A 22857-nucleotide genomic window follows, 5' to 3' on the forward strand; every position below is an offset into this window, starting at 1 on the left:
AGTGGAAAGGGAGGAAAATCTAAAAGCTCTTTAACTCCTGGGACATTTGAAACATCAAACCTTACAGCACTATTTTTTTCAGAATTCCCAAGCTCCACTTTGTGGATACTATTCACAAATATATTTGATAGTTGGATGCACTTGTGCTGGAGTGGTGAGGAAAAAATTCCCATACTAGACTCATCAAGGGGAATACCTTGGAATGCCTGGAAACAAGAGAATCTTCAGTGCCATCCCCCAGTATCCTGTTTAAGTGTAGAAATGAAAAGCTCCTCTGTTTACTGTTGTCTTTGATCTTTAGTATCAGTGGTGATGGTTTGGGTATTCCTATTCTTTTATCTCATGTTCCCTGGATCTTGTCAATATCTTAAATTCCTCATCTATTCATTAGATGAAAACACCACTTAGTCTCTTTGTAGGTATTTATCTGTCTCGCCACCTCTTCTGATACAGCAGCCATAGCAGTGTTCATTGTGCCTTTGGGTCTCTTTACTGCTCTTCTGCATCGATGTTGACGACCCCATGGGTGACACTGATGTACAGTACAGGACTATGTAGCACTTTAAAGACTAACAAGATGGTTTATTAGATGATGAGCTTTCGTGGGCCAGACCTACTTCCTCAGATCAAAAGGATCTGAGGAAGTGGGTCTGGCCCACGAAAGCTCATCATCTAATAAACCATCTTGTTAGTCTTTAAAGTGCTACATAGTCCTGTATTTTGCTTCAGCTACACCAGATAACACGGCTACATTTCTATCACTGATGTACAGGGCGTCCTTGCTGTAAGTCACCGCTGTATACATCCATTCTGCACTACAGTCATTGACACTTGTAAGAACTGATCTGTTATTAGTCCTCCCATTGTCAGCTCTTAAGCCACACGCGTAAAAAAAAATTGTGCAAATGGAAATCAGCTGCAGGAAAAAAATTCTTCACTTTAAGTTGTTTTACGACATTCCAAAAAACTTGGACTTCTATCTTGGACTGTATTCTCTTTGGAAGCGCCATCTCTACTTATGTGGTGTTATATACAAATCCTAAATGATACCCATGTTTTCTTCAATCATCATTCACAGGGCTTGACAAACCGTGGCGAAATCTACTTGCCAATCCCGCACTGCACATGCGCAAGACCCGCATTATGCATGCGCGCGCTGCTGGTGAATGGGGCGACCGGCTGAAATCTACTCGCCATGGGCGAGTAGATTCACTGATTTGTCGAGCCCTGATCATCCATACCTGTAGGGATGGACTAAATCATAAAGTAACAAAAATGTGCAAATGCCGAGTACTTTATAAGCAACAATTAATGCTAAAACACCCCATGAAGAGGGCAGGTGGTATTATTTCCCATTTAGAGATGGAAAACTGAGAAACAGAGTTATTGTTCTCTGAAAACATCCACTCAATGTGCAGCAGCAGTCAAAAAAGCAAACAGAATGCTAGGAATCATTAAAAAAGGGATAGAGAATAAGAGAGAGACTATCTTATTGCCTCTATATAAATCCATGGTACGCCCACATCTTGAATTCTGTGTACAGATGTGGTCGCCTCATCTCAAAAAGATATGTTGGCATTGGAAAAGGTTAAAAAAAGGGCAACAAAAATGATTAGGGGTTTGGAACGGGTGCCATATGAAGAGAGATTAAAAAGACTGGGACTTTTCATCTTAGAAAAGAGACTAAAGGTGGGGATATGACAGAGATCAACAAAATAATGACAGGTATGGAGAAAGTGAATAAGGAAAAGTTATTTACTTGTTCCCATAACATAAGAACTAGGGGTCACCAAATGAAATTAATAGGTAGCAGGTTTAAAACAAACAAAAGGAAGTTTTTCTTCACACAGCACACGGTGGGCCTGTGGAACTCCTTTGCCAGAGGATGTTGTGAACACTAGGACTTTTACAGGGTTCAAAAAGGAGCTAGCTAAATTCATGGAGATTAGGTGCATCAATAATTATCAGCCAGAATGGGTAGAAATGGTGTCCCTAGCCTCTGTTTGTCAGGGGCTGGAAATGGATGACAGGAGAGGAATCACTTGTTGACAGTGACTTGGGCTTAGAACTCACATTTCTGAGTCCAGCCTTTATTCCATGATTAGATTACACCCTTCCTGATTCTCCTTATTCAACAGACTTATTTTAAGAGGGATAAGGGATCTTTCGGAAAAGGCTTTATTTTCCGAACGATCCGCGTCTAGACTGGCGCTTTTTTCCGTCAAAGCCCCGAGCCGGGAAAAAGCGGCAGCCATGTTCATGCAAATGCAGTAGGGAAAATGGAAATCCCAGCTGCATTTGCAATTCCGAGTTGGCTAATCTGCATCCCTTTTCCGGAAAAGGGTGCCAGTAGACACAGCCCACGTGTTTAAGAATTTACAGTCTAAATAGTTACACAAACAGGGGTGGAAGAACAGGTTTTTGAAAAAAATCATATTTATATGGTAGTGAATAGTGGTTTCCTGAGAACAGGGCCCCATTGTGGTTGGCACTTTACAGAGAATAAGACATAGTCCCTGTCCTGAAAATCATAGCATTCTAGGGCTGTAAGAAACCTCAGGAGGTCATGGAGTCCTGCCCCCTACCCTAAGCAGGACCAACCCTAACTAAATCTTCGCAGCCAGGGCTATGTCAAGCTACGACTTAAAAACCTCTAGAGATGGAGATTCCACCACTTCCCTACGTAACCCATTCCAGTGCTTCACTACCCTCCTACTGAAATAGTTTTTCCCTAATATCCAACCCCTGTAACCCCCCCCCCCATAACTTGAGACTATTGCTCCTTGTTCTGCCATCTGGCACTACTGTGAACAGCCTCTCTCCATCCTCCTTGGAGCCCGCCTTCAGGAAGTTGAAGGCTGCTATCAAATCCCCCCTCACTCTTCTCTTCTGCAGACTAATTAAGCCCAAATCCCTCAGCCTCTCCTTGTAGGGCATGTGCTCCAGACCCCTAATCATTTTGGTTGCCCTCCGCTGGACCCTCTCCGATACATCCACATCCTTTCTATAGTGGGGGACCCAGAACTGGATGCAATACTCCAGGGCTATGTCTAGACTACATCCCTCTTTTGTAAAAGGGATGTAAATTAGACATATTGAAATGAATTCTGAATTTGAATTTCCCACGCTTCATTTGCATAGTCACATCACAGCATTTTTTTCAAAAAACACTATTTCGAAAGTGAAACTGCGGTCTGGATGAGGTTCTTTCAAAAAGAAAAGCCTTTTTCGAAAGATCCTTTAAACCTAATTTTTTGAGTACAGGATCTTTCAAAAAAGGCTTTTTGTTCTGAAAGAACCGCGTCTACATTGCAATTTCACTTTCAAAATAATATTTTTTGAAAAAAACGCCTTGATGTGATTATGCAAATGAAGCACGGCAAATTCAAATCCCTGCTTCATTTGCAATTTCGATATGTCTAATTTATATCCCTCTTTCAAAAGAGGGATGTAGTATAGACGTACTCCTCGTGTGTGTTATGCCTAAAAGCAGCACATGGGATCTTTTTCAGAGGGATAAGGCAACATGCCACATTTATTGGTAATATAACAAAGTAGCATATGCATTCACACACACACACACACACACATACACATGTCCTGCTGGTGAAACAGTTACCAGTCTGTTGCTTGACCCAACCTATGGGCCATATAGGTTGAGTACAAGGGGGGAGCCAGGTTCTTGTCAGTCTGGACTGATGCTCCATGGTCTTAGCAGGACAGAACCCAAAGAACCATATACGACACCCCATCCATTATAGGATTTTCCTTCCATGCAAGTCTATGCATTTTGCCTTGTCAGGCCTTAATCAGTCATTCAGCATCACAATCAGGTTTTCTGTAACATATGTTTAGCTGGAGGTTGTTCTCACAGTCATCTGATATCAGTATACTGATGACCCCTCCTGGTGTTGTCTTCTGGAAAAACTTGTTATTGGTTCCCTATCAAGGGGTGCTTGCCACTAACTTCAGGGTTCATCAATCTTCAGTGTGCTTTCACTTAGTTGATAATTATTTGGTGCTTCTGAGTCTCCAGCCCCTCCTCTGACCATTTGAGCATGCAGTGGCCTTCACACTTATCTCTCCTAAAAGAGTCTCTCTCTCTCATTCACACAAACAATACATTTACACAATTGCAGCGTGGGACAAAAGGTTACTTCTAGTCACTTTAACCAAGTTACAAAGTCTTTCAACATTAAACTTTTTTCTGTTACAAGGCCTTACCTAATATTAACATCACTATGTATTACAATATTCCATCCCTTTGTTTTAATATCAGAACATGCTAACATCAAACAGAGCTGGAGTTAACTTAACAAAGCTGCCTGGCGTGTCTGAGGCCAACATCTTGGCTTTGTCTACATTTTGGTTGCCTTTCCGGAAAAGGGATGCTAATGAGACCAGTCAGAATTGCAAATTCCGTGGGGAATTTAAACATCCCCCGCGGCATTTGCATGAACATGGCTGCCGCTTTTTTCCGGCTCAGGGTTTTGCCGGAGAAAAGCGCCAGTCTAGATGGGATCTTGCGGAAAATAAGCCCTTTTCCGGAAGATCCCTTATTCCTACTTTCAAGGAAGGAATAAGGAATAAGTAGGAATAAGGGACCTTCTGGAAAAGGGCTTATTTTCCGCAAGATCCCGTCTAGACTGGCGCTTTCCTCCGGCAAAACCCCGAGCCGGAAAAAAGCGGCAGCCATGTTCATGCAAATGCTGCGGGGGATATTTAAATCCCCCGCGGAATTTGCAATTCCGACTGGTCTCATTAGCATCCCTTTTCTGGAAAGGGATGCCAATGTAGACACAGCCTCCATGTTTAAGTTTAATCCAAACCTTTTGCTATAACATACATTCATTGTAACTAACTTAGTACTTAAACAATTACAAGACTACATTGTCCCCCTTTTGACCCCTCAAGAACTATTTTTGAGTGGTCACATTTTAAAATATTTTGTAATTGTCGTTTTACCTGGATTCCTTACAGACAGTCCTTTGGAAAAGGGACCCATTTTTCCTTCAGAAAGGCTGCAAAGAAGCCTAGAATTCTTTTACTGTTTCATGGCAATATATTAAGACATTACATAGACTCGTGGTTTCAATTTAACACATTTTTTTGATCCAACAACACAATGATAAACATAATCACTATCAGTATTGGTATAACAATGATGGGGTGTAAGGCTATGTTTAAGGCCATGGTCCAGGTGGGAGACCAAATACATCAACACTTAATTTTTGAGCCTGGTCTGCTATTCTAGTATTTCTTCTCCTTGATGCTTCTAGCCTGAATTTTCTGTCGTGTAGTTTAATCAATTTGCTGATGTGCTGATTTTTATAGACCCATCCATACAATTTGGTTCAATCTATTCCCAAGGAAAAATCAAAATCTAGAATGTTAGTAGCATCTATTTCAATTTCCTTTTCCTTTTGCATTAGAAAATAATATACTACTTCAGTAACATATTCGGTATCTTTTGCCCATAATGTCCAGTTCATGTTATTTCAGACTGAGATGTTGAACTCAAAGATAAGGTTACCTCGGCTAGGGATGTGAATACCCTCATTTCAATTTGGGAGTGTGATGATGGACCTGAATACAGCCTGTTACTCTAAAGGTGACATTAGAGATGCTGTCAGTGGTCGAAGTTACCCAATAAGTAGATGGTTGATAATGGAAGAGAGTGGTTCTTGCCTCATACAGTATTTGAGCCGTGGGAGGACAGGTCAAGTTGACAGATATCAGATGTGGAGCAGCAATTGTTTTTACATGTATTCTTGTTCAAACAACATGTTGACCTTCAAACACTTCCACCATCCATGGGCATAGGATTAAAAGCATTTGCAGAGAAAATGCAAAACTATTCTTGGGGTTTTAAATATACCTTGGCACAAAAAGTAAGTTGTTATAAAGGATCAAGACCCAATAGGTGTGCCCTGCACCCATGGCAATGATGACGCTCTCTCTCCAAGCATTAGCCTGGAGATTCAGATACATAACGGCTATGTCTACACTGGCACCCTTTTCCGGAAATGCTTACAACGAAACAGTTTTCCGTTATAAGTATTTCCAGAAAAAGCGCATCTACATTGGCAGGATGCTCTTCCGGAAAAGCACTTTTTCCGGAAAAGCATCTATGGCCAATGTAGACGCGCTTTTCCGGAAAAAAGCCCCAATTGTCATTGTCGCGATTGGGGCTTTTTTGCGGAAAAGACTACTGTGATGTCTACACTGGCCCTTTTCCGGAACAGTTTTTCCGGAAAAGGACTTTTGCCCAAACGGGAGCAGCATAGTTTTTCCGGAAAAACATTGACAATTTTACAGTAGATAGTCATTGCTTTTCTGGAAAAGCAAGTGGCCAGTGTAGACACAGCCAACCTGTTTAGCAGCCTTTCCTAGGGTTACAGCAGAGGGGGTATGTGTTGTTTCCCATTATCACCCCTGCGTGTTCTTTACAAAGAGAGACACCTCTCCACATGTGGTGTATCTGTTATTTATGTTTCATACCACTTTGGGTAACTGCCTATTCTTTAAAATGTTACTTACTAACTTAAACCATTACCATACTAGGCTGTTACCATTTACAGGAATTTAAGTTTCCTGTGCCTGCATCCTTTTTACTTACTACACAATTTCTTTTTTGTACTTACCTGCTCCAACTTCTGCTTTACTTACATAGTTTCAGAATCAAGTTTAGTAGCTTGCCAAACACAGCAAGTTTGCTACAACCATGTCACCGCCCGATCCTTGCTCTTTAGGTGGACCACCATGGGTATTTAATAAACAATTTGGCAGGAGGTGGGTAAGGAAAGGAAGAGGTCTGATTAGGAAGTAATTGATTTTTTTTCTGCTTACTACAGTATCCCTTCTTTTCCCAAAACAATACACAATAATGCTAGCATTGAGACAAACAACACAAAACAACAAACATAACACACCACAACAGATAAAAGACAACAATATATGAAACAATTTGTTGCAACAATAAATCCGTATTATCCTTGCTTGTTCTTCAGCTGGTACCAGCTCTTTCTGATGTTCTGAAAGACAAAGGAAAACATTTTTCTACCACCATGGAGGTGGCACATTATGTCTTAACATACTTCTTTCTTTTACAGATATTCTTGCTGATGCTTTTATTTGCCTGCAGATCCCCAATACTTCCTTATAATTTTGTTTTATAAGCAGACCAAGTTTTAATAAATATTCCCTCTATGGGTTGAGGATGAATTATCCCACTGTTTGATCATTAAATTAATAAGGTGGTATACTTTACCATTTCATCATACTTAAAGACTATGTCTACACTGTCCCTGTTTTGCGCAAAAAATATGCAAATGAGGTGGTGTGGAATATCACTGCACCTCATTTGCATAATTAATGAGGCTCCATTTTTGCGCAATAGGCTTTTGTGCAAAACTCCCCACTTGAGCAAGAGGTGTTCTTCCTGAAAAAAAATGTGGAAGAACGGCCCTTGCACAAGCAGGGTTTTTTGCTTGAAAAGGAGCCTCTTGTGCAAAAATGGAGCCTCATTAATTATGCAAATGAGGTGCAGCGATATTGCATGCTTCACCTCATTTGCATATTTGCATTTGCATAGCCAAAGGGTTTTCCTTTTCCAAAACAAAATCATAATCATTCTAAATTGTTATAGGGTTACTTTATAAACATTAAATGTATCCCAGGATTAAATAATAACATTAGCATACATTTTCTTATAACACTTTTCCTTCTAGCATATTACAACAATTGCTCAATTCCTTCCAGACTCCGCAGAGTTAACTTCTCACTCTCTTTCCCTTAATCACTTGCTTTGTTGTTCAAATGAAAACTTCATTAGTTTAGACATCACCATTCCAAGTAATTTTGCAAGAATTCAAATCTCCAATGCCTATATTCCTGCCACTATGCCCTCCGGGCTCCAAACCTTTTACCCACTCTCACTTGCTTGTTTGCTTTATCTGTCTGGGCCTGATTCTGCTTTCTCTGCTGAATGGCCCCTTTCCATGGACACAAGTTTTTGTCCCTTACTAATTTAGCAAGAAGGGTGGTCTCCTTAATTTGCCCCCATACCTTCCACAACCTGCAGATAAACATGTGTTGCAGAAAACCTGATTGTGATGCTGAATGACTGATTAAGGCCTGACACGGCAAAACGGATAGACTTGCATGGAAGGAAAATCCTATGAAGAATGGGGAGTCTTGTATAGTTCTTTAGATTCTATTCTTCCCAGCCAGCCTTCCCTTATTATTTTGGTCCTCTTTCAGCTTATGATCATTCCCAGGCACTTTTGAAGAATCCAGTCTAGCTCAGTGTTTCTTCCCACTCCTGCCCTCTGTATTGAGGTATGAGCTCACTATAGGTTGAAACTCTCTATTCTGGCATTCTCTGGTCTGGCAACATGCCTGGCCTGATCCACTGACTATGGGTGTGGTCAAGTTTCCTTAGGTCTCATAAAGTTTGTTTACTGCCCCCACTCCCGGCCCATAGGCTATGTCTACAATACAAGTTTTCTCAGCAAAAAATATGCCAATAAGGGACTCCTTTGCATGAGTTGTGATCTCATTTGCATATTTTCTGCCATCCCTTTTTGCGCAAAAACAAGCAGCATGGACGTTTTCTTTTTGCACAAAACCCCTTTTTCTGTAAGATCGCGAAACCTTTTTTGGGGCATTAGGATCTTGCAGAAAAAGGGCTTTTAGCTCAAAAATAAAATGCCCACGCTGCTTGTTTTTGTGCAGAAACCCCAGTGCAAAAAGGGATGGGCAGAAAATATGTAAATGAGATCACAACTCATGCAAATGAGTTCATTTGCATATTTTTTGCCACTGCTGTTCTTTAGCGCTAATTTACCCTTAAATGTCTTCTCCCAGCCCAGTGCGCAGTGGAAGTGTTGGTAATGCCGCTAGACAAGACTGACCTCCCGTGGTCCGGCAAATTCTCTGCATTGGCACCGGACAGGTCCTGACGGTGCCGGACTAGAGAAATTGAACCGTTCCCTAGAAAAACTCCAATATTTACCACCTGGGGGGGGGGGGGGGGCAAAAAAATTTTGGGGGTGTGTGTGGGGGGGGGAGGGAGTGACACAGCCAGTATCACTATGTTTGAATAGCAACCCCCCCCCCACCCAGCGTCCCCAATTTCCTCCAGAGTACCCCTACCCCAACCACTGCACCCCGCCCCCCCCAAGAAGCCCCTCCCCCTCCCGGGCCGCGCCTCCCTTCAGTCAGCGCCGCCCCTCCCCCCATTCGCTCCTCCCCCACAGCCGGACTCCAAGTACCCGCGCGTCTCCCCCGCCCGCCCACTCGCGCAGCGTGCGGAGTCGGCTCCCGCCCCGATTGGGGGGGGGGCGCTCTCAGCACCTCGTGACACAGGTGGTTCCGGCCCCGCCCCCATTCGGGGGAGTCCCCTGCGTGGCTTCAGCGCGCCGCGTCCGTTGGGGGCGGCGCCCGTTCCGAACCACAACACTCTCTTCCCCCCCCCCCTCCGGCACGTGACCCGCGGAGGGCCGGCGGCGGGGCGGGGGGAAGGGTCACGTGACTCGGCATGGAGGCGGTGGCGGAGACGACGCGCGGCCCCCCCCTCCTCCTCCCGCTGTTGCTGCTGCTCGGGAGACGCTAGCGGCGCGTCCCGGGCTCCGAGCCGGCCGGCCCGCGGGGGCCATGGACTGACGCACCATGGGCGCCAAGGAGTCCCGCATCGGCTTCCTCAGCTACGACGAGGCCCTGCGGAGGGGTGAGTGAGGGGCGGGGGGGCAGGGCGGTGAGTGAGGGGGCGGGGCGGATGCAGATACCACGGGGGGAGGGGGTGTCGGGGTGTAAGCACCCCGGGGGCTGTCACGGAGGGAGGGGGTGTCGGGGTGTAAGCACCCCGGGGGCTGTCAGGAGGGGAGGGGGTGTCGGGGTGTAAGCACCCCGGGGGCTGTCAGGAGGGGAGGGGGTGTCGGGGTGTAAGCACCCCGGGGGCGGTCACGGGGGGAGGGGGTGTCGGGGTGTAAGCACCCCGGGGGCTGTCACGGGGGGAGGGGGTGTCGGGGTGTAAGCACCCCGGGGGCTGTCAGGAGGGGAGGGGGTGTCGGGGTGTAAGCACCCCGGGGGCTGTCAGGAGGGGAGGGGGTGTCGGGGTGTAAGCACCCCGGGGGCGGTCACGGGGGGAGGGGGTGTCGGGGTGTAAGCACCCCGGGGGCTGTCAGGAGGGGAGGGGGTGTACGGGTGTAAGCACCCCGGGGGCTATCACGGGGGTGGGGAGGCAGGTGTTGGGGTGTAAATGCTCCGGGAGCGGTCATGGGTGTTGGCATTTGTCGGGGTGTAAATGCCAGAGGGCTGTTGGAGGGCGGACAGAGGGGGTGTCAGGCAGGGCTCTAGGGGTGTAAATACCGTGTGGGGGGGGGGTGGCTATGTAAATACTCCGGTGACTGTTGCATGGGAAAACAGGAAGTGGCGGGGCAGGGTAGTAGGGTGTGGGGTGTCGAGGGAGAGGGATCGCAGTGGGAAGGAAGGGGCAGCTGTCAATATCTGTCTTTGGAGCTGTCAGTGTGTCGGGAAAGTGGCCCGAAGTGCCTGGCTTTCCTGACTCCGGAGTTCTACACCTCCCATACACTGGGTCTTGTACCATGGCTGCTGCTTACTCTTCCTTTTTACAAAGGGCTGAGCGGCAGCTGTTGTATACCTCCTGGTCAAGCCTGTTTCCTGTGTCTTACTGCACCTGTCAGTTTTAGGAGAAACATACTGTCCTTTGCGCTCCCCTCTTCTCTTCCCCCCCCCCCCTTTACTGTTCTGTGTGGGTTTTGCTGCTTTGGATCATTCACAGATTGTGTTGTGATGTGCAAAGGGTCTAGACAGCTGCTGATACTGCCAGGCTACTGTTCTTATGCAGCAGTCAGCACCTCCTTTGCTTGTCACTTCTTAGCTCCCCCATCTACAGTGTATAATGTCAGAGAATTCTGCATTCTGATGTGATAGGAGCTACCTTGCTTTTCCTTTCATGGCACTGCCTGTCACTTCCTAGTTTTCACCTATATATTAACCCTGCATGTATATTAGCACCATTACTTGCTGCTGACCAAGATGGGGAATATGGTTTCTACATACATCTCTTTCCCCCACCCCACATTTACTTGACGTTATTATCCAAAATGGATATTGCACACACACTTATTTAGGTTGGAAGGTAGGAGTGGCTCTTAATGCTTATAATGTTTGTTGTATTCTTAATCTTTATTGAATCCCTTTCGGAAGATATTAAGACAGAATAGAGAAGTGAAAGCACTCTTATTAAATGGTGAATACTGACAGCTAGCAGGGTTCTAAAACAATGAACTAAGTATGCCCTGTCATCTGCATTTCTCTAGATTTGATTTCCAAGTCCAAGGACAAAGAGGGATGATAATATTCAGTGCTAAATGCATTGTATTTATGATAATTTTTATGTTGTTTGTTATTGAGGGACTGTAGGCATCTTTTGGTGATGTAATATAAATAGGACCTTGAGGGTCCTAGGCAGTGCACCTGTTTGATATATACAAGACTGACGAAATTCACAGGATTAGTCTAGTGTCAGAAAAATATGGTTCCTTAGTTCTTTCCTTCCTACTCAGAGTAGTAAGTAGTGATTGATCTGGGAGTGTCTGAAAAATTGTGGGTTGATTGAAGATGTGAAAAGCATTTTTAAGGTTTGGGAATTGCTAGGGAAGCAACCCCATAAACAAAATAATATACCCTAAATGGTATGAAGTAAGAAGGAATGAATGTATGAGAACTGACTTTCAGTTTAGATTTAAGTTTTTGGGATTTAGAAATCTATTTAACTTCTGTTAAGAATATGTGAAGTCCTTTTATAACTTCTGGTATTTAAATGTGTCTCCATGGGGAAGAATCACTAATGTAACCTGCTTAGATTTTGAGACAGGCTGAATATGCAGTTGAGCAGGAAGTGTTTGAGTTCAGCTGTTTGATGGAACAAATTCATTTGATCAAGTTGTGTGTGGAAACTTTTCATATTTGTAAAACGTAGTAATAGTACTAATTTGAGCTCTTAACCTTTTAAAATTAAATCTGTGAAGTACCTTCAAAGGCAAAGTTAATTTTAAAAGTAACTTCATGAATGAAAGATTTATTTCTGTAAATTAAGCATTTTATATTAACTATTTAATGTTGAGCTTAATGATATGCAATCTGTTTATGGTGAACTGATTCTAATTTTCCTCCTCAATTTTCCTCCCCTGTGAGTTTTGAATTCAGTAACATTTTTGGAGACTAGAAAGGCTGTTCTAGGCTCTTTTGTTATAAATTGATGTTTTGCCAGACAACTGATTTGTTTATTTATCTAGTGACTTATTGTATTTGCAAAGCAGTTTTGTTATCAAAACATAATTTGTTAAAGTTATCCTCATTTATGTATTGTGTATCAATACGGTGCTATTTCTGTAGGGATGAATTGCAACCACGGATAATGAATTATAAACACATAGCTACGCCTTCACCACCAAAAAAGTCTATAACAGTTTATTTTTGTTTGGTTATATGTAACCTTACAACGTTTTTATTCAGCTATTCAACAGTGATAAATTAATCTTCTTCTTTTAAATCTACACAATCTGTTTAGACTACACGTCTTTTTGGTTGCAAAAGTAACAATCTCTCAGAATGCTGTTAAAAGTACGTTTTATAGAAACAGTACTTTGCAGTTTAAGTTGTTATAATGTGTCCAGTACTATTTTCTTCCAAGAAATAAATATTCATTTGGTTCTTTGAGAATTGCAGATTTGAGGTTTAATTCAAACTAATAAAATTATGAATGGCAGCAGTTTGATTCCTTCTGGTACCTTGTTAAATAGAGAACAAAAAAGGGAAAAGTCTGTTTCTGTGGCTGGGTATTTGGTGGTGAAAACTTTATTTTTTCTCTCCTCCCAAAAATACAATTAAGGAAAATCTGCTTAATGACCACTCAGCCACTTGGGCATCAGAGTGTGAGAGGCTGAGGTGTGTTTTTGCTCCTGGATGTAGAGTGCTATTGTGAATTAATCTGAGGACTAAAGAGTACTAAATACTATCTCCAGTATTTTCCTAGTTGTACTAGTACTGTTAAACTGTAAAAAAAAATCCTTATTTATGATTAAGTAGCCTCCAGAGGACCTATTGTACAAGGTGCAAAGTGGTTTTGACAGCAGCATAAACCATAAGCAGAAAGTTTAAATGACCATTGATTATATCAAGGACTAGTATTTCCCCTAAAGTTGTGGTAGGTTGTAGATCTATCATGCATTCATGCTTGTCTCCCAAATTTTAAATTGGTTAAGATAAAAAACAGATCCAAAATTCAAGTTTTGTCCTTGTCTCCTCGAAATATTTTCCAGTCTGTGAGACTGTCTTTAAGATTTCTCCTATGTGGGTAACGTCTTGGGAGATCACAGGGGACCCCTCTAAGAATTGGGGGGAAAAACTACGAAACTGTAAAACTTCTCTTCTTGTCCCATGTACTAAGTACTAGAGATGTAATAGTGTAGTTGATTAACCGTTTAATTCATAAGCAGAAGCTTATAGGTTAATGCTATAGATGACAGACATTTCCCCCCGCCCCCACCTGCCAGTAAATTTTTTAGCAGGCTGGCCAGCAGCCCAGCTCAGTCCTTGCTTGTGGTGGGTCTGAGACCTACCCCTGCTGTGGCTCTGCATTTAAAGTGTATTAGGAGGCAGGCAGGCTGCCCGGTTCAGTTCCTGCTTGTGCTGGGTCTGGGAGCTCAGCCTCTCCACTGGACAGGGGCTGCTGTCAGCCTGTGCTGCTGCCTCTGTATTAGAGGCAGCAGGCAGGGTGACAAGCAGTTGGTCCATGAGGGGAGCTGGTTTTTAAACTGGCTCTCCTTGTGGACCAGCTCCCGCCTGGCACCCCACCAGGGTACAGAGACAGCTGTGTGGAGTGGCAGGCGACTGTTTAGGATTGGGGCTGGAGCACACTGGCTTCTGGCCCCAACCCTGGGGACTGTAGAATAGTCAACTAACAGATAAGAATGCATGAGGTTAATCGACTGTTCAATTAACCGATATTTAACATCCCTACTAAGTACACAAATATAATAATTTCATTGTTGTTACTATATGTTAAAGCCATCTGGGCAGTAAGGACTCTGCAGCAGAGAAATGGGCAGATGGATGAATTAATTGTTCTCCAATTGATTTAGTTCCTTCATAAATCTGTTTTTGTATAACTGTTCATGTTGATTAACTTGTGGAAAATTGTAGGATGCCCTTAACTTAACGTTGTTAATAAGTTGGGAAGTTGTGACAATGGAAGGCAAAACTATTACTGCAATTTATTTTTTAAAGAGCAAGAGCATGTTAAGACAGTGACTATTTACAGCTTCTATACAGTTGGAATATTTAGTCAGCTAACTTCGCTATGCATAGGCATAGACAATTCTAAAACGAAAATAAATTTGTTTCCCTTATGATGGGATCGGGGGCGAGGGAGAAATGCAATGGCATCACAGTGTGGCCGGCAAGCACACTATTTGGAGAGATGAACAGCTGTTGATAGGTTGTCTGTTTCATTGTTTGGTGTTTGTAGACAAGGAAGCTGTAGTCAGAAAAAAACAAAAAAAGCATATGCTTCCAAAAACTTACATGCACTTAAATGACTGCTGATGTAATTCGAGACAAATTGTGAGATATTGGGAGTACTGAAAAGCTCTAAAAAGTAATCCTTATTAACTTATTTCTAAAAACTCTTTCTCCAACTTGAGTATTTCCAAGATGCTTTTCTCTGGTGCCAAAGCAAAGTGGTGGTGTCTGATTTTTATTTTCAGCGTCTGAGGGAGGATCTATCAGAATATCCTGGGTTTTTTTCCTTCTTTTTTTTTACTATTGGGGTGTGTCTAAACTATGTGGCTTCGTCGATGGAGCCATGTAGATTAGACTGATCAGTACAGGGAAATGAAGCCGCGATTTAAATAATCGCGGCTTCATTTAAATTTAAATGGCTGCCATGCTCTGCCGAGCAGCTGATGATCAGCTGTTTGTCGGCAGATGGGGGCAATATGGACGCGCCGCTGTTGACAAGGAAGCCTCGAGGTTTACCTGCGCCAGTCGACAAAAGCTTCCTTGTCGACAGCGGCGCGTCCATATTGCCCCCATCTGCCGACAAACAGCTGATCACCAGCTGCTCGGCAGAGCGTGGCAGCCATTTAAATTTAAATGAAGCCGCGATTATTTAAATCGTGGCTTCGTTTCCCTGTGCTGATCAGCCTAATCTACATGGCTCCATCGATGGAGCCATGTAGTTTAGACACACCCTTAGAGAGCAAAGCAAAATGGCCTTTCTGCCTGCATCTCTAGGACGAAATGCTGTTGTCTTCACAGTAATCCTGACCGAGGAAAAAGGGGATTTAACAGTAGCAAGGCTAATGAGATGATTGTGGTATTAAATTGTAAGTTCATTTTACATTTTTATGTACATTTCTAGAGCTGGAAATGTTCATATGAATGCATTGTTTTTAAGTTACCACAAGTGACAGTGAGACATCTAAGCTGCATATAAACTGTTATTTTTTCAAATCTCCTTCCATTGCAGCTTTACTATTAGCAGCAGTGTTAGGATGACTAGTGAAGACAGAGAATGGGTGTTCAATGCCCAGCTCCTTTAGTTGGTAGGAGCATATGGGTATCTCCTGTGGTTGTAATCCGTGATGTATCTTATCTGCTCTGGGTGGTTCACTGTTGGGATCTTATGGTGCACTGTGGTGCCTATGTGGGAAGCCAACCTTCTTGTAACTGTTCTGATACTAAGAATCATCTAAAGTACTTTGGCACTGGGCAAGGCTTGAATGATCCAAGTACTGGTGTTTGACACAACAGCATTGGTTTATGACAGGCTACTCTGTTGGGCAATAATTGCCTGTGGGACTGGAACTGGGCTGATTGGGTGCATCACGTGGCCTTCCCTTTGAAAGGAAAAGGAACTATGTCCACAATCTAAACTGTAGATTGTAGGACCAGAACAGATATTCTGTACAACAGGTTGTGGTAGATCTATTGATGTAAGTAGAAGTCCTTGCACCAAGCCGCAATGCAGAGTGCCTTTGATTTTGCTCCAGTTCAAGACAATTTATACTAGGTACCAGTTAGACTGGAGCAAAGAGCTTTATACCTTTCCCGCCCACTAATTTCACTAATTGTCCATCTGACAAAACAGGGTTCTGGTCATACTAGTTGTTTTTCCTGGGACCTAGAAAATAGTATACGCTTTTTCCTGATGGTCTCACAGAAAGCTCTCTTCTTTTCAAGTGGTCACCCAGATCTCTCGATCCAGGTAGATGATTTTGTCCTGTATCTAAATCCGTAATAATTCTTCATTGCAGCTTGTATCATAGGCTTTGACTGAATCTCACCTGAATTCTTACCTGTTCCAAGGATGCAGACACTTAGAAAGGTGTAGCTTTTGGACATTGGTGTAGGGTGAAGATATAATCTAACCAGTTTTGATAAATGTTGTACTGAGACACGTTAAACATCATTCCGGGTGATGGTCACTGAGGGCTCCGGGGCTTTTTCTCATTTTGTGTGTGAGAGATAATGCATGGTTGTGTAATGTTTCTGTTTATAAATCTGCTCTCTGGTGTTCATAAACTCACTTGGTACTACTCAGTGTTTGACAACTTAGCATCTAAACCTAAGGCTTTTTTGGGAGGATAGCCTTTTTTTGTTATGGTTTTAAAGCAGCAATACAACACTGAGCTCAGTGGCTTCAGGAGTCTTTAATAAATTGCCACAAGAGAACATAAGAATGGTTATACTGGCCCATCTAGCCCAGTATCCTGTCTGCCGACAGTGGCCAATACCAGATGCCCCAGAGGGAGGGATCACAACAGGCAATCCTCATGTGATCTCTCCCCGTCATCCATTTCCAGCATCTGACAAACAGATGCTAGGGACACCATTCCTACCCATCCTGGCTAATAGTCACTGATGGACCTAACCTCCATGAATTTATCTAGTTCTTTCTTCAACCCTGTTATAGTCCTGGTCTTCACAGCCTCCTCTGGCAAAGAGTTCCACAGGCTAACCATGTGCTATGTGAAGAAAAACCTGTTTTAAACCTGCTACCTATTAATTTCATTTAGTGACCCCTAGTTCTTATGGGAACAAGAACATAATTTTTCCTTATTCACTTTTTCCACACCCGTCATGATTGTATAGACCTCTATTCTATTCTCTCCCCCCACCCTTAGTCCCCTCTTTTCTAAGCTGAAAAGTCCCAGTCTTTGTAATCTCTCTTCATATGGGACCCGTTCCAAACCCTTAATCATTTTTGTTGCCTTTTTCTGAACCTGCTCTATTGCCAGTATATTTTTTGGATGAGGTGACCACATCTGTACACCATATTCAAGATGTGGGTGTACCATGGTTTTATATAGAGGCAATAAGATATATAAAGACTATTCTCAGAGCAAAGAGATTTCTAGCCTGCAGTTGTAGTTAGGGTGTATTGTCTTGTGTATACACAGTAACCACCTTCCTCTCCCTCCTCCTTGGACTTCTGCTTGTCTACAGCTCCAGTTTTAGAGGAGTAAATTAAACAGTAGGAACTGCAGGTGCTTTGTGTAGCCTTTGCTCCAAATGCTTGGTGCTCTGAGATGAATGGATGCTCCAGACATGGTAAGTGTTTGTACAAAAGAAGTTACTTAGGGTGCATTTTCTTTAGGACTCTTGGCTCAGTTGCCTAGCATCTGAACAGTTCTTCCAGTGCTACATGTGATGAATGGTGCTAGACAAATTGTGTGGAAGGCTTTAGCATAGACAAAGTGTAAGAAGGCAAGGCAAGTACTTCATAAATGAGAAATGATTTTTTTCTTTTAAAAAATTGCAAATGCGTTTGGTTGTAATTGATATGGTGAATGCAAGAAGAGTCCTTGCTATTCAGAAGCATAATATCAGTCTGTAAGTGATAACATCCTGATGACATGAAAGTTAACATTGTGAAGTTGCTATTAGAGATTAAAATGAAAAAGGTTAAGAGATCTGCCAGAGAAATACAGGGATTAAAAAAAGGGAGTAATTAGTGACGGAACAAATGTTAAAAATATAGATTCAAGAAGTTCTATGTTGAGTGGGTAATCATGTTAAATATTAGTGTAATCTAGAAGTATTTTAAGTTGGTTTCACTTTCTGGTTCTTTTGCATTAGCACAGCAAATCCTTAGACATAGTTCTGTTCATTTGGGGTTCTTTAAGACCTTGTTGTGAGAAATTTGATCTGCTGGGGCCTGAATCTGACAATATCCTAGAGGAATCATTTAGAAATTATAATTTAGGCATGTAGCCAATTTAGAAGTTTAAAATAGAATTGCTGTTGAAGGGCAACTTGATTTCTGCTGTACTTGATCAGTTGGTTTTGTAAATCCTCTGGTAGGTATCTATTCTTGTTACCCAATTATCTTATCTTTTTTTTTTTTTAAAAACAAAGTATCACTTTTGAATAAGTCGAGCCAGGAATCCAAGATGTGAAAATAGAAAAAGAAAATGCTTGAAGCATCAGATTTTGAAAGTTCTGGACTCTTCGTGGTCATAGGTTATTCCTGTGGTCTCCAGTCTTTTAAACCACTAGATCATTTTTTCAATTTAAGTGCAACGTAAGATCTACCTCAAACCCAAATACCCTTGCCTGGCTTCCTTCTTCCCTTCTCTGAGGCCCTGCTCCACCCTTTCTCTGATGCCTCACCCTGCTCACTCCATCCTCCCCGAATCCCATTCACTTTCACCATACTGGGGTAGTGGTTTGTGGTGCAGGCTTTGGTCTTGGGCCAAGGGGTTTGGAGTGTGGGAGGAGACGACCTGAAGGTAGGGAGGTGGTGTGGGTTCTTGAGTGGCATAGGGGATACAACATTTGCTTGAGGAGCGTAGGGTTGGGGACTTGAGTCCTGCCACCCCCTCCACCCACTTGGGAGCAGCTGGATGGCCAACACAGGCTGCCTCAGGGATGGAGCTGGCTCCCGTATTAGGAAGGCAGGATAAGGAACCCTCTGAAGATAGGGGGTGGGTTCTTGAGTGGCCTAGGGAATAGGGCATGTTCTGGGGAGTACAGGGTTGTGAGTTTGAGCACCATCTCACCCTGGGAACAGCCAGAGAGCAGCTTACTCCTGCCCTGGCCTTGTACTACTCCCGAAAGCAGCTGGCATATACAGCAGTGGCTCCATGTGCTGCCCTTGTCTACAGGCACCGATTCCACAGCTTAGTTTGGAAAGGAGAAGACTGAGAGGGGACATGATAGCAGTTTTCAGGTATCTAAAAGGGTGTCACAAGAAGGAGGGAGAAAAATTGTTGTTGTTGGACTCTGAGGCTGGGACAAGAAGCAATGGGCTTAAATTGCAGCAAGGGAGGTTTAGGTTGGACATGAGGAAAAACTTCCTACCTGTCAGTGGTTAAACATTGGAATAAGTTGCCTTGGGAGGTTGTGGAATCTCTATCTCTGGAGCTACTTAGGAGCAGGTTAGATAGACATCTATCGGGGATGGTCTAGATGGTACTGGGTCCTACTGTGAGGGCAGGGGACTGGACTCGATGACCTCTCGAGGTCCCTTCCAGTTCTAGTGTTCTGTGATTCTATGGGCCACGGTTGTCCATTATTGATCAATAGGAGCTGCAGGAGAGTGGTGTCCATAGGCAAGGACAGCATGTGGAGACCCCCTGCTCTGACTTTCTCAGGGGCTACAGGGATATGCCAGCCCCTTCCAGGAGCAGCAATTTCCACAGGGATAGTGACTCCAGCCATGACAGGTCAGGCATTTTAGAACTCAATACTCAAAGAATTAAATTTAAGCGTAAGAGAGAAATGAAAGTTATGAAATGCACAGACCAGTCAAAACCACAAATAACACACTTTGTAAGCAGTAAAAGAAGTAACAACAACCCCCCACATATGTGGTGGGTAGGGAGAGTAGAGTGAAGGACAGTGTGTGTTTGTGAAATGATGGAGACACTCACACTGTGTAAGAGTGTCAGAGATTTACATTGCCAAGCTGCATCCATCCCCTTCTCTCTGTGTGGAGATCAGGTACAGGAGTGGGGGGAGGAGGGACACCCTGACATCAGTGCTCCCCTTCCCCCCCCCCCACACCCTGCACAACAAGCAGGCGGCTCCCAGGGGGCAGCTCCAAGGCAGGGGGCAGGAGCAGCATTACAGTGGGTGGAGGAGAAACTGTAGTGCCAGCGCTTGATAGCTTCCCGACCGAACTAGTCATGATCACTTGTCAGAGGCTCCAGGATCTCCTGGTAGATCCTGATCTACTGGTTGGTGACCACTGTTTGAAAGGTTGGCTGAGGCTGTTAACCTACTGAAGTTTTTGTATGCAGTGTGCATAGATCTTTCTGATGAGACCTCAGAAATGAAGTTCTGTCTGATCTCTGAATAGTTCTGGGTTTTCCCTAATATCTTTGAGCAACATTTCCATTCCCCACTATTGTTCTACATGTTACTACCTTGAGGTGAGTTAACGATAAGATGTTTTGGGGAGAAAAAGGCATTTTCTATCATAAATAGGCAACAGTTTTAATGTGTCCTTATCTGATAGTTGAATTGCAGTGAGCAAACTTCCTTCTGCTTTTTTAGCTGGAAAATAAAGAGTGGTTTGTTGCCCAGTGGCATGCATTCTGCGTCACAAAACAATCTCATAATTACCAGTAAGCTAAATCGGAAGCTTTGCTCAGGTGAGCCCTGAACTGAGCTGCCTGAGAGACTGAATTTTATGTTTGAGCTGCAAAGAGAACCAGCTTTCTAGATGTGGCGTGAAACATTGGGAGGAAAGCCATGGTGTGTGTTTACCTGGCTTTGTAAATAAAAGTTGAATATATTTCCAGAACCACCTAGTAGAACCTTATCTTTTCTCTGTAATAAAAAGAAAGGTTTGGCAGGTTAGGTTCAAGAGCAGAAGATAAACCTTTGGAGTTTGAGTTCTAAATATCATTGTTAAATGCAAGTCTATAGCTTTTTCTAACAAGTTAATTGGCAGTTCACTATACTGTTACTGTAGTTCTTGAACTGCTTGCTTTTTCTTTGATAAAAGTCATGTAAATGACTTAGAATATCCATTAAAGAAAAGCAGAGTGTGAATATCTTTCATTGGACCACTTTCTGTTGGTGAGAGAGACAAGCTTTCAGGCTTACATGGAGCTCTTCAGGTTTAGGGAATATCCATGTGATAATTGCAGTACTGAAGAACTACAAAAAAGAATCCTTAACATTTTGTTTTCATCTCAAAAGGTAACATATATTAAAACAATTAAGCCTTCTAGTAAAATAAGAGAAACCCATTAAAGGAAGATTTTTGCCAAAGATTTTGAAAGGGTCTAATGCACAAAATTTCTAACGCCATGTTATTTTTAGCAGTCAGTGATAGTCTAAAAATACCCTACACAAATTGTGGCAAAATGTGCCTTACCTTTTTGTGTCTAATTCAGTGACCTCTTGCTTTGTTAGTTGGAAACTATTTTTTCTTCAGCTTTAGTCTTTTTCAGTGTGGTTTCATAAAACATACATTTCAATAGCTCTTTCCTCTTTATCTTATGAATCTTAACATCTCCATGAGACAGGGAGCTTAGTTCCTAGCTCTTCTTCCACAGGTGTGGGAAATGGTCCGAGGAAGGATAAAAGATTACCTACCTGAAAACCCTGAATCATCTTACACCGGTTTAAACAAATTAAATTTCTGCATGGAAAAAAAGCTTAAAAAGCCAGAGTTTGGATTAAAAATGTAGCTGTTCTTATGCTTATACTATTTGAGAACACCCTGCATAGTGTCAGGAAAAAATATCTGCTCCCTACTAAGGATGATGAGTATGGTAAAAACCAAAGTGTTGGAAATGGGGCATGATTTCAAAGCCTTAAATAAGGGATCCATATTTGTAGAATGTCTTTTGGTTTAAAAAAAAAGAAGAGGCTTGTAATTGCTACTAAACCATTTGCATGGAAGTTCTCTCTGGATCTGGGAGGCTTCTGTATATCTTGTAAATATGAAAAGGTGAAAAATTGTCTCAAACATCCCAGATGTTACAGGGAAGGCTGGTGTTGGCTCTATCCAAATAATGATATGAATGAATATTTACTGTAGAAATGGCAAAGAGAACTATCTTCTCTATAGCCATTACAAACCCATTCACGATTAGGACTTTTACTTGTTATACAAAATTATCTCAAGGGATTTAAATCCCTCACCTCGCAAACATTTGCCTCCCTTATCCTATCAGACACAGTAAACCTCTGGACTGATGCAAACGTACAGAAGTGTCGCATGCCTCTTTGTGGATTCAGGGGCAAAGAAAACAAACCTATGTCTTGCAATAGAATTTGTAGGCTGTGCTGATTAGTGGGTTTCTCAGTGAAGCAGGGTGAACTGTGAACCAGCAATCTGAGTTGCTATCTCAAGGATGATGTTGTGGTTTCATGTGTTGAAAAGGAAATCAGTGGATGGGACTTGCCCAACTGGAACACCGAGCTGAAGTTTCCTTTAGCCTCAGATCTTGCTAGCTGTCTTAATCCTCATCTGGGTGCAGGATCTTCTAGCCTACTAGAAACAATTTCTCTTTACCTTAAAACATTATTCCATTTTCCCCTCTGATAATCTTTTGTCAGGTTTGTTTTATGTATTATAATGAAAAGTAGATTGTAATTTACCTTGAAGATCAAGATACGAAGTCACACATCTGAGGAGAACTTGCTTCTAGCTATGAACTGTCTAGGAAAGAAAGAACAAAATACTTTTCAAGGTATTAATTTGAAAATAATTATTCAGAACTGGAAAACCCATAGTTTCCCTTTTATGCCCAAATCCTTTGAAACTGTCTCATCCACCTTTTAAGTAACGTCAGGCTTCTTGTT

The 22857-nt window shown here is 42.8% G+C and overlaps 1 protein-coding gene and 1 long non-coding RNA gene across 4 annotated transcripts in view; one reads left to right on the forward strand and one right to left on the reverse strand.

The window, feature by feature from the left end:
* Nucleotides 1–4679: 4679 nt before the first annotated feature.
* Nucleotides 4680–9451, reverse strand: LOC142819249 (uncharacterized). Its single transcript, XR_012897064.1, has 3 exons — nt 9358–9451; nt 8849–8994; nt 4680–7034 (listed from the first exon to the last, which is right to left on the reverse strand). It is a non-coding gene; the product is annotated as an uncharacterized LOC142819249 (long non-coding RNA).
* Nucleotides 9452–9523: 72 nt separating this feature from the next.
* USP32 (ubiquitin specific peptidase 32) overlaps nt 9524–22857 on the forward strand; it is a 180106-nt gene continuing 166772 nt past the window's right edge. For all 3 annotated transcript variants that reach the window (XM_075904739.1, XM_075904740.1, XM_075904742.1), the window contains exon 1: nt 9524–9730. In XM_075904739.1, the coding sequence (XP_075760854.1) occupies nt 9673–9730 (58 nt within the window). In that variant the 5' untranslated portion in view covers nt 9524–9672. The remainder of the gene's footprint in view (nt 9731–22857) is intronic.

This window comes from Pelodiscus sinensis, chromosome 21 (genome assembly GCF_049634645.1).
Source record: "Pelodiscus sinensis isolate JC-2024 chromosome 21, ASM4963464v1, whole genome shotgun sequence".
Lineage (NCBI taxonomy): Eukaryota > Metazoa > Chordata > Testudines > Trionychidae > Pelodiscus > Pelodiscus sinensis.